The sequence below is a fragment of the Parasteatoda tepidariorum genome, chromosome 1, assembly GCF_043381705.1.
Source record: "Parasteatoda tepidariorum isolate YZ-2023 chromosome 1, CAS_Ptep_4.0, whole genome shotgun sequence".
Classification (NCBI taxonomy): Eukaryota; Metazoa; Arthropoda; class Arachnida; order Araneae; family Theridiidae; genus Parasteatoda; species Parasteatoda tepidariorum.
Window position 1 is genome coordinate 80,798,282 of NC_092204.1, and position 8,965 is coordinate 80,807,246.

Below are 8,965 nucleotides of genomic sequence, written 5' to 3' on the forward strand. Positions count from 1 at the left end.
AAAATACATTCTTGGTTCACACTAAGTAAAAAAAAAAAATTATGACATTATCGCTTGGAATTATTTTGATTTAGTGCTCTATAAAGTTAGCGTCAAGATGATTTTTTATAAAAAATATATTAGTTTTATGAGATAAATAAGATACACAAACTGAAGATTTAAAGTGAATGCATCGCATTTAATGAAGATTATTTGCTTAATATGAGTCTATAATGCCTGTTTTTAACTCTTTTCAATATAGATTAATTAGGCAGCGTATATTTCAAAAAGGATAAAAGAAAATCGAATTGTAACTTGAACTTAATTATAACTCAATATAAAACCTGATCATAAGTTAAAAATAAAGGATTATTCTTTGAAAACCACTTATATTTATTTCTTTGATGTCTGATTTTAAGTAAAAATTAAAACAAAAACTGTCACCGCATCTCTCGCTTTCGTTGCTCTGCCTTAACAGATCATTAATTTAGAACACAAGATTGGTTGAGTAAAATTGCGGAAATCACATTAACTCAAGTATCTTAGAAGACAAGTAAGTCACATTTCCTATGCAAATCAAATAGAAATCGACGTTTTCAATAACCGTTAAGCTGCCGCCAAAATCCATGCGCTTCATTTGGAAGAAGCATCAATAACCTTGCAAGTTGGCGATTATTTGGCGACCACATCCTTTTATTGCGGGTAACCCTACGACAACTAGCAGATCTCAGAAAATGGACCACAGAGCAAATCTTAAGCGGTACCGTTTTCAAAAGGATCCGTAGAACTATCGCTTTATTATGCGCTGACGATGAAAATGAAATAAAATAAAGTAGCTCTGTGAGAAAACTAAGTGCTACTATGATTCTTGGTATTTTTATTTTGTTTCGTAAAGGAAAGATTCCAATGCATTAATACAAAAAGAAAATAAACAAAAAAACTCAAACGTTTCGTTTTTAATTTTGATGTTTATTATCCGATATGTTCAAAATATTTATTTTAAATTGCGATAAAATCAAGGACAGAGAAACATTTGAATAATGAAAAGAATAGATAAATCAATTATTTTCATGAAACTGTGATTAAAAATAAAAACATCGACACTGATGAGGTGCATTTTGAAGATTTTAGTATTGTTGGCCTACGGAATGGTAAAATCATCAGCATCAGTGACAGGTCTGTTTTATATTTTAATAGATTTTTTATTACACATTTTAATACACGGTTTTGTTATTCGAAAAAGTTACTTTTTACGCACAAAATTGTACGATATAATATTATTCGATTACCATAAAAAAAGTAGACATGGAGAAAAAAAATTATTATGTTTAAAATAATTTTTATTTAATAGTTTTCGTACAATTTTCATATATAAATTTTTTTTTAATATCTCTATAAAAAAATTAACAGAAACGTTTTCCGTGTGTGTTTTCTAAAAGAACCGAAAAAATGTTAAAATATGTTTGAAAATCAAAAGGTTTTATCACAAATTAATGACATTTAAACAATATTACTGAAATTGTTTTCTATTCAATCTTCCTATGATGGAAACTAGAGTATAATTTTATAACTGATAACATTATTTTATCATATAGAACCCTAAATTTGCAGACATAATGTATTTTATGGAATCAATTACGCTATAATGAAGATTCCCGATTTCTTTCGGATGTGGAATCATTAATCATCTTCTGGTGGAACCCCGAGACTTAAAAAATTCATTTATTAATAAAAATATTTAATGATTGAAATTTAATTAAATATTTTTGAAATAATTAAAGAATGACTAAAAGAGGAATTTTTTTATCTTATCCTTTTATCAATATTATTTACAGGTCTGAAGCGATGCAAAAACTTCTTATTTAATTTTAGTTTATGAATAAACTGAATATACATTAGCTAAAACATGGTTTACATTAAAATAAAGACGACGAAGGACCATATTAAGTGTTGAAAATCATTATTAGAGAGGCGTATTTATTCTTTGTTTAATTCGCTTTCTTCCTTTTTTTAAAAATTTGGTCTATGCCAAATACTAATAAAATTTTTTGTAATTGTGTCTTTTTTATTATTTCTTCGTTATATTTACAACTTCTTTAATTTTGTTCTCTTTCATCATAAGCATTTTACTTAAATAATTTCATAAAAATAACACAAATATTTAAATAATGGGTTATTAAACAGACATAAATTTAATTACAGGTTTTAAAAATCATAACTGTTAATAAAAAGACCTAAATCTCGGAACCCTTGTTACCTTTTCACGGAACCTCAGAGTTCTATGGAACACGATTTTGGAACCTCTGCACGAGACACTTGTTAAGAGTAATGTTTTATTATAACTTTATATTTAGCAAGTTGAGATATCGCACATACTGTTTAAAGCAAACTGAATACTTTCCATTTTTAGACTTTAAAAGGTAAATACACAGTAAAACTTTCAAAATGTCATTTTTATGTAGTTATATTTTTTATGCACATCATGTAAATCAATAGTACGCATATTGAACTCAACAATAAAGTATTGAAACGATGCAATTTATGTCTATAAGTATAAGAAAAGAATTGACCTTTTCTTGAAAATTAAAACACTAACTCATGATTTTTTTCCTGATTTATCACCACATTTAACAGTATGGTGCAATGACTCATATATATTGACTCTGTTTAGGATATAATTTTTAATACCTACTTAACTAAATGTTGAAAACTATTTTTCAGGGAATTTAGTGCTAAATTTTTTACTGGTTTGTTAATGTATTTATAAATTCTGTCAAAAATGTGATACCTTTGTCACTGATTAAAAATCTATCGCATTTGTAAGCTAAAATAAAGGAGTTGTCGTGTCTTCTTTTCCAAGATAGATACGTCTAAAAAAATTTTTTTTCTACGCAAAGAGTTACACTTTTCACAATACATCTTATTGGCCGCTTAAAAAGTTAGTTTAAAATATGTAAAATATTGAAAATAAATTAATGTCTATTTGTTTAATAAATTTAATTTTGTTAAAATTTAATAAATTAAATTTAAAAAAGATATACCTAACGTAAGCTGTTGTAATAATTTTATAGTTATTTTTGAAGGCACACTTCTAGAAATATAATTTTGCATTGCCTAATATCTTCCAGGTACAGCACAGCAGTATAACCTTAATATCAGAAAAGCATAGTATATAGTTTAAATTGAACATTATACAGGCTTATTTGGAAAGTATTTGGTAAACAAATGAAAAAAAAAAAAGGTAATTCATTTTATGTACATATATATTTCTTCGTGTTTATCGGTTGCTAATTCTGTGATAAATACGGGTAGAAAAATTATTATTTTTGTGTCTAACTAAAATATATATTTTCGAGTTAAATCATCCACTAATATTAGTCCACATACTATAAAATTGTTTATATATGGTACTAAACCCGATAAGCGTTTAATCATTTCGTAAAAGTTAAATAAAATTGCTTACATTTAAGCAGTATCAGCCTTAAATTTGCTCGGTTCTACCAAGAGGGCTTGCTGGTATCTGGCAAGTGACATTAGAAACAACAAGTGTGTAGTTTCAGAAAAACTAAGATATTTTTAAAGAAAATTACAGTAGTAACAAAAGTAATAAAATTTTTGATAAGTGATTTAGATATTTTTTAATTTTTATGCGATTTCAATTATTGAAATATAATACAATTTTAATTGTTACTATAAGATACAATGCTGGTTTTATCTGTCTGTTCTTGTACGGAAAAAACGTCATTGTCCGATTTGGAGACTACGATGTTTTTGTCGAAGTAACTAACTTAAACAAATTTTTTTTTAATATTTTAAATAAAAATACAGAGAATTTAAATATTTGTTAATTAATTCTTAAGGTTGTAGAATTAAAATATATGAAAAAAACACTACAAAAGCCTTTTATGTTTTTTTTTCCTCCGAAAAATATAAAGAAATATTCGCCCGGTGATTGGTTAAGTTACCATCGGACACAATGTAATGTTAACCTCATTTAAATGAATACTACCAATGGTCCTCGTCAGTTTTAGCCCAATACGAGGGTTATTAAATTATGCAATTAAACGTATGTATGATAATTTTGCTTTTTATAAATTTAAAAATATATGTGATTTATTGTATATTATTTTATGCCAATTTATTGTATATTAATTTTTTAATAATTAATAATTATAAAAAGTTGGATTTGGGACACCTCATTAGACATAAGTTTATTTAAATTTAATAAATTGACATAAACAAATGTAATGAAAAGTATACATATAATTATTTATAAAAGCAAATAAGTTGTTGTGGTTTAACCTGACTCACTTTTCTCTACCACGTTTTCAAACTTACATAGCTATAATCTTCTAAACACTCAAACTGGAAATCGACCGGTGAATTAAACAATTGAACAAGACGGAACAAATTAAACACTTGTTTAAATTCCACCACCTGATACCTTTTTGAAACAATGAGCAGAAGTATCTGGTACTGGTTTCAAAGATATTTTTTTAAGAAGGATTTTTTTTATTTTAAATTTTAGCTTTTCTTGATATTTCTATTTTTCTGACCGTTAATGACAATGACAAAGTAAGATATAACTAAAAACAATTGTGTTGCTGAAGAGATTGAGGACCGGGCGAAACGGTAATATATNTTATTATACATCATAATTTTCTGGTTTTCTACTTAAACCAAAAAATTGACAGCACAGAAATTACTATTCATTAGTATTAATGTTTTTATTATTCTAACTGATAATGATAGTGTATTATTTTTTTTAATTCCTTCTTGTTCCTTTTTCTTATTTAAATAGGGTTATTTCTAACGAGAGGGAAAATTAACAATCTTTCTATTCTTAAAGTAAATCACCTTAAAGAATATTTTATTTTTATTCAATACAAATGGGCTCTACTTAGTTTACAAAGCAATCTTGAAATAAGATGTTATTAATATTTTTAGTTTCCTGACTAATAATGACAGTTTTTTAAAATATATTTTCTATTTCCTTTAGTTTTTATAATATGTACAATGCGCATGAAAGGAAAACAAACACTGACCATTTTAAATAACTTTCGATCTAATGATCAGATCGTCATGATCTAAAACACATTCTTAATGATTCGAAAGGGTGACTTCAAATATGCTAATTAATTAGTGCAGACGATATTCCAAATTGCGAAATCGCACACAAACACATACTTTTTTCTGAAGGAGACCACCGTCTTTTGACGGATTCAAATTTTTAAATTTAAAAGGAACCGGGAAGGAATCCCAGTCTGGTAAATATGGTCTTCAGAGTGTGGTCCCTTTAATGTTGATTTTTTTGTGTGTTTCGCCATTACTCGAGAACTTTTTCGACAAATGGAAAATTTTTTACCCAGTTTTATGAAATTCGTTCATCCAAAGATAATTTCATGCCAAAAAAAACATTTAGTTAGTATCTATTGTTTTGCATTAATTTACTTAATAATAATCGAAACAATTTTAAATTATATTCCACACAATTTTCTACCGAATTAAAAAGGCGGAAATTTTGCACGGTGAAATACGAAATTTGATCGAATAGTTTCTGCAAAATTAAATTTCAAGTTAACGACTTTTTAGATATATCGAAATACGCAAAGAGTAAAATTAACTTTAAGGGGGCCAAAGTATGGGGACCGTATTTCCCAGATTGCGACTCCCCCCTATGTTTTGGGAGTCAGAAATCTGAATCCATCGTAGGAAAGGCCATCATATTTATTTAGAAAAAGTACGTTTTCGTAACTGTTTCCGTAACTGAAAAAATCGTCTGTTCTATATACTCTTGAGATCATCCTAACAAAACATTTACATTTGGTCCTAGAACGTGAAGATCCGATCATTAGATCAAAAGTTATTCAGGGTGATCCGTTTTCTTGCGCACTCCAAACATCTTTATTTTTGACAAAGTTAAAAAAAAACAACCAACATCAGAGTAATTAAATAAAGTAAACCAGTTTAATGTCCTAAAAAAAGAAACAGAAAAATATGCTTCCAAATTCCTTAAAGCTTTTTAAATTAACTATTACATAAATATAAGCCACCTTTTAAGCTTCTTTTCTATTTTTTAACTCAAACACAAAGAGCTTTTTGCAGTCAATTTCATCGATCGTGACTTAACAAAAGTATTTTCTCAGTTACGTAAGATGTTTGCTAAAATCGAAATTTTCTTTTTACCATTAAAGAGGTTACAAAGGTATTTACTTCCCACTATCTCCTGCAAAACTAATAAAAGTTACTCCCCGGGGAGAAAGAAATTTATGTCCCAGTGTGGTTTTATCGAAAGAGACTATCTAAACCATAATGAAGTACTTATTGGTCCAAATCAAGGAAAGAAAAAGTTTTTCCAAGCAAAATTATTCAGGATGTTATTTTTAAACGCTTTCTAAAGTTTATTTGGTTTATTAGAAACCGAACCTAATAAACAGTTATTAAATTTTATGTGGATGCTTTGCATAGTTGTTGCTGCAAATCTAATATTTTTATTTTGAATTTAATGTGCATTGTATAGCTACTCTGAATCAGATGAAAATACCAACTATTTCTGAATTTAAAATATAGCTCCATACTACTGTAATTATCACAAAAGAAATTACTTTAAATAGTATAAAAAATATTTCTACATATTTCTGGAATGGATTCATGAAAAAATGAAATTAAATACTTTTGATACATTTGAAATATTGTTCTAACTAGTTAAGATTTTATGTGCACTAATATTCATGAAAATGCGCCAATACATAAATCTCTAAAAATTAAAATTCATAAACGCATTAAATACCATGCATGCATCAAAATTTATTTTACTATTTCGATGAACTTTGTCACCCGCAAAATATAGGATAAATTTAGTAATCTTCTTCTTATGTATGACTATAAAACAGGTTTCACAAGAGCTAAGTTTCATGTGTTTCTCCTGTTTTTGTTCATAAGACACTTTACTTAGAGCATTTCCTCTATTTGAATACCATATTGAGTACATGACACCATGCTCTCATTGTTGACTATTGCAAATTTTGCCATCTGTGTATTAAAACTCTACGCCCTGTTCTACGAAAGATAATTTTTTTTTTGATGTGCGATTGCAAAATATATTGTTATTTTACATGGTACTTTCCATTCTAAATGAAAAAAAGAAATTAGCTGAAGTAAACGTAGAAATGTCTTTGAAAGCACATATTAACTATGATTAAACCTGAAGAGCTTATATTTAATTGTAGCATAGTATTAACTATTAACTATTTAATTTATTTGATTTATATATTATGTGCTTTTATCAGGAATATGAAATTCAAAATCTGTGAAAGATATCAATTTATAGTCGATTGAATATTTTTACTCTATATTGACTAATATCTAATGGTATAAAAGAATTAATTATTCTTAAAGTTGCATAAAACATATGTAATATGATTTTATTTTAGTAATAAAATATAATAGCTTATATTATATGCATTTGTTAAGAGTAATGAACTTAAAAACTCTACGTACGTCCTATGTGGGTATTTTATCTTAAAATTCAAAATCCTCTCTGTGTTTTGTCTGATTAAAAAATCATAACATGGTTATTTTTAGCTAATATTGCTAAGCGTTTCTAATTCTACTGCAAAGCTACGGTTGTAGTTCAAAAATGCATCATCGATTTTTTTAGAATATTTCAGATATTTATCAAACATGCCTTATCTTTGTCTTGAGAAATATTCTTGGAAATGGTTTTAATTGCTTCAATGACTAAAGATAATTTCAATGAACTTTTCCAATAAAATAATAAAAGTTATAATATAATATCTTAAGAATTGCAAATTTGTCCTGAGTTAATTTTTGGTATTTTTCAAAAATACATAGCGAACAAAACATCCATCATCATTTTAATGATGTATACACATTTTCAAATTAAGTGTTCTTCCATATCATATTTATCTGTAGTATCACAAAAAATATTTTTATCTCTATGAAATAAAATGCTTCTGGTGATTGCTAGATTTATGTTATGGATGTAAATTCCATTCTTCAAGGTATTGAAAAAAACTTCTTTATGAAACCGAAAATGATTTTATTCCAAAATTTATTTCATCTGGGATAAAATAAATTTTTTGATGTGCCAACGAATGAAATGATCGAAGATATATAAGGAAATAATCTGAATTATAAGCAACATATATCTCAAATCTAAGAATGTATTAAATTTTTTGTTGCTTCTTCTTTGAAGACATTTTTTGAGAATCTTTCTAGGTTTGGATTTGTATTATTCTTTACTTTTAATTTTTTCAGTTTGCAATATGACTTACTAAATAAATAAGAGTAGAAATTTTGCATTTTAAACTCACATGAGAACTTACGTCGTATAGCTTAAAAAAAGGTAATAAAGAATAAGTTTTTAAAAAGATTTGTCACTAAGCAAACTTAGATAAATCACAGAATGATTAGTTGCGGAATCAAATTTAAAAAAAAGCTTTGCTGTTATTAACAGTATAAAATGCAGCTTTGATTTTAACAAAAAATATTATGTAAAAATGTGTTATAATTCTGAATATTGCTGTTGTTTTTCTTTGTAAATTTTCTTTCCTTTAAGACCTACAAATGCAGTATTTTCTTAAATAACTGAAAGCTTCTAGCATACTTGCTGCATAACTCTGCAAAAATTTTAATAAAAGACTTTTTAATGATGTTTAATGACTTTTTAGGATTTTTAAGTAAATGGAGCAAAAAATATTTTAAACAATAAAATGCGATATTTGCTTTAAATTTCTCTGCTTATAAGCGTTGAAAAAATGATGTGAGACACCCAACTAAGATTCAAACCCTGGTTCATGACCAACCTTAAACTAATTATAAATATCAAATGAAGTTTAAACCATGATGTTCATTTGAAAAACACATTTTCATGCTTATGGAGTTTTGAACAGGTACACTCTATTGAGGACAATTATTGAACAATTTTCTATTTCATACATTTTATAAAGCTTATATATATATA

The 8,965-nt window shown here is 26.7% G+C and overlaps 1 protein-coding gene across 2 annotated transcripts in view; it reads left to right on the forward strand.

Moving 5' to 3' along the window:
- Positions 1-698: 698 nt before the first annotated feature.
- The window catches only part of LOC107456176 (nephrin), a 168,010-nt gene continuing 159,743 nt past the window's right edge, over positions 699-8,965 (forward strand). Inside the window, exon 1 of one of the 2 annotated variants that reach the window (XM_016073961.3) lies at positions 699-1,155. In XM_016073961.3, coding sequence (XP_015929447.2) covers positions 1,086-1,155 — 70 coding nt within the window. In that variant the 5' untranslated portion in view covers positions 699-1,085. The remainder of the gene's footprint in view (positions 1,156-8,965) is intronic. The other variant, XM_071182967.1, reaches the window with a different exon arrangement.